The sequence below is a fragment of the Budorcas taxicolor genome, chromosome 3 (assembly GCF_023091745.1).
Source record: "Budorcas taxicolor isolate Tak-1 chromosome 3, Takin1.1, whole genome shotgun sequence".
NCBI lineage: Eukaryota > Metazoa > Chordata > Mammalia > Artiodactyla > Bovidae > Budorcas > Budorcas taxicolor.
Genome location: NC_068912.1, coordinates 12,087,946 through 12,090,872, shown reverse-complemented (window position 1 = coordinate 12,090,872; position 2,927 = coordinate 12,087,946). Strand labels below are relative to the sequence as shown.

The following is a 2,927-nucleotide window of genomic DNA, read 5'->3' as shown; positions in this document are numbered from 1 at the left end:
ATTTGCTCTAGTCCCTGGGGTTTCGTAGGTGGCACTAGTGGTAAAGAACCTGCTGGTCAATTTAGGAGATTTTGATCCCTGGGTTGGGAAGATCCCCTGGAGGAGGGAATGACAACCCACTCCAGTATTCTTGTCTGGAGAATCCCATGGACAGAGGAGCCTCATGTGCTACAGTCCATGCCATCACAAAGATTCGGACATGACTGAAGTGACTTGGCATGCACTATGATCTTCAGGCCCCTCCTCCAGGAAGTTTCAAGCTTCAGAGAAGTGCAGTCGGCTTGCATCAGTAGCAGACAAGCTCAGCATCCCACATTAAATCAGGGCTTGTGAATAAAACATTCCAGTTTCTACCCTCTTCCTGCAATCCCTGAGAGTATATAACATTGATGAGGAAACTTGTGGAAGAAAATAATAAGAAATGGAACGATTCTGTCAGAAGACCTTTATTAGCAAGTCGATCTTGGAAAAAATATATAAAGCAAGGAGGTAGCTTTCTCCAAGAAGCTCCTTGTTTGCTCTCACTTCTGTAGGAACATAAATAAAATGTTCAACTCAAAATCTGGCTTGAAGTGCACATGAAGATCCCCAAGCTTCATGAGACAGATGCTGTTTGCTCTTTACACAGACTTTTCTACTTAATGGAGTGGTTAAACTTAGCCTGCTTTTCTTGCCCAGTCTGTGTGATTTTAGGTCTTCTCTTTAACCAATATCCTTGTGAATATCTTTAAGGAATTCTACTAAATTTAGATTTGTACTGGTGCATAAAAAAATAAGTAAAAAAAAAAAAAAAAACAGTTCTCAATACACTAGAAACTTAGAAATGGATAACTTTTTGAACAGTATTCTTATTTGAACATTGGATATAACTTATGCGCCAAAAATTGTAACTTTACAAATGCCATCTCATCTAAAAATTGTGTCCTAAGCTAAGCCAAAGACGTTGAAGGGTGTTTGTTCTTTATAAAGACTGAATATTATTTGATGGTTTTGTCTACTCACTCTGCTTTATAAATACAAATAATGTTTTCCATCTATAGGTTAAAATTTTTTGGAGAATAGAATAAAAAATTAAGATTTTTAAAAAATGATAAAATAAAATAATACAAATTGTGATCTGACTATCTTAACATCCAGAAAAGGAGGTAATAAAGAGAAGGAGCTTTCTGGGTTGCTAAACCAGAGAGTTAATATTGTACAGTATTTTGTACATTTACAATCTGGCTGAGATTGGGTAATAATGTTTGCAAGAGTATAAAATTCTGAATCTGTGTATATTTTCCTACAGTAGCCATCCAATATTTTTCTGCCAATCAAGAGGACTTCAGCAGACAAAAATTTATGTGACCGTGACAAGATACTATTTCTTTTTGAAATAACTGAGAAATATCTCTGTTCTTGAACACTGCTCATTGCTTGATCATTTTTACTCAGGGAATTTTCCCCCATGTATTTAAAAATGCAGAATCTAGATTAATGTCATGATAAACAAATTGTTCTTCCCACAACTCTTTGAAGAGCTGATTTGAACTCTTTATTTCTCAAACTGTAAATCATAGGATTGAACAATGGCGTTAGGATCGTGTAGGATACTGATATGAGAGCATCCTGGCTTGAAGAATAGTTGGATTTAAACCTTAAGTAGATAAAGGAGGCACAGCCATAATGGACAATGACAACAATGAGGTGAGAAGCACAGGTGGAAAAAGCTTTGTACCTGCCTAATGTGGAAGGAAACTGCAGTATGGCAGAGATGATGTGAATATAGGATACCAAAATCAACAGCAGGGGGATAATCAGGACCAATGCGCAGAGCATGATAATGACAATCTGACTAAAATGGGTATGGTAAGATGCTACCTTAAAAACAGGAGAGATGTCACAGAAGAAGTGGTGTAGTTGGTTGGAGGAGTGAAAGGGCAGGTGAAATACCAAGGATGTGATGATCTGTGCGACAATAAAGCCACAGGCACAGGCAGCAGCCACTAGTCCCACACACACCCCATGCCCCATGAGCACTGTGTAGCGCAGAGGGTCACAGATGGCCACATAGCGATCATAACCCATGGCTGCCAGCAGGAAGGAGTGAGAGCAACCTAGAAAGAGGAAGGAAAACATCTGCATAGCACAGCCCAGAAAGGAGATGGTCTTCTTCTGGGCCAGCAGGTCAACCAGCATCTTGGGTACAATGACGAAGGTATAACAAGTTTCAAAACAGGAGAGTACAGTAAGGAAGAAGTACATGGGGGTGTGGAGGGCTCTGTCCAGCACAATGGTGGAGATGATGATGGCATTGGTGCCCAGGGTGAACAGGTAGATGAGCAGGAAGGCAGCAAAGAGCAGCCGCTGTAGCCCAGCCAGAGAGGAGAAGCCGAGGAAGACAAACTCTCTCACCAAGGTCTCATTGACACACTCCATGGAAGATGTATCATCAGGAGACAATCTGAGAGAGAAGACAGTGCCAAGAAAAATCCCTGAAAAAGAGAAGAATCCCAAGAAACTGGTGATAATAGAACATGTATTCTCAGGTTTTGAGTTTACTCATTATTCTCCTTCCTTTTTTTTTTTTTTTTAATTTATTATTATTATTTTTATTTTACTTTACAATATTGTATTGGACAGTCATCATTCTCCTTCCTGGTTTTTGTAAGACATGAAGAAGCATCTAAAATTATTCAAAGCTAGCATCCAACTTTGAGTTGCCCCAATATTTTTAACATCATAGGAAAACTTTCTTGACATTTCTTTTTTACAGATGTATAAAGATTTTAGGAAACCAGTTACATCTCCTGATTTCTGGAGAAAAGTGTTGTGTTGACCCTGATGTTTTCTGCTTCTATAGGTATACCATTCCATCTCCCCAACTTAAACCTTATGAAATGGACACATCTTTTCTTCCTCCATCTAGCCCCTTGATTTTTTGTTCA

At 38.8% G+C, this 2,927-nt stretch overlaps 1 protein-coding gene across 1 annotated transcript; it reads right to left on the bottom strand.

Annotated features, from left to right (window-relative positions):
* Positions 1–1,479: 1,479 nt before the first annotated feature.
* LOC128045264 (olfactory receptor 10K2) lies at positions 1,480–2,418 on the bottom strand. The gene has a single exon (XM_052637761.1). The coding sequence runs from the start codon at positions 2,416–2,418 to the stop codon at positions 1,480–1,482; it is 939 nt and encodes a 312-aa protein (XP_052493721.1).
* Positions 2,419–2,927: the final 509 nt, after the last annotated feature.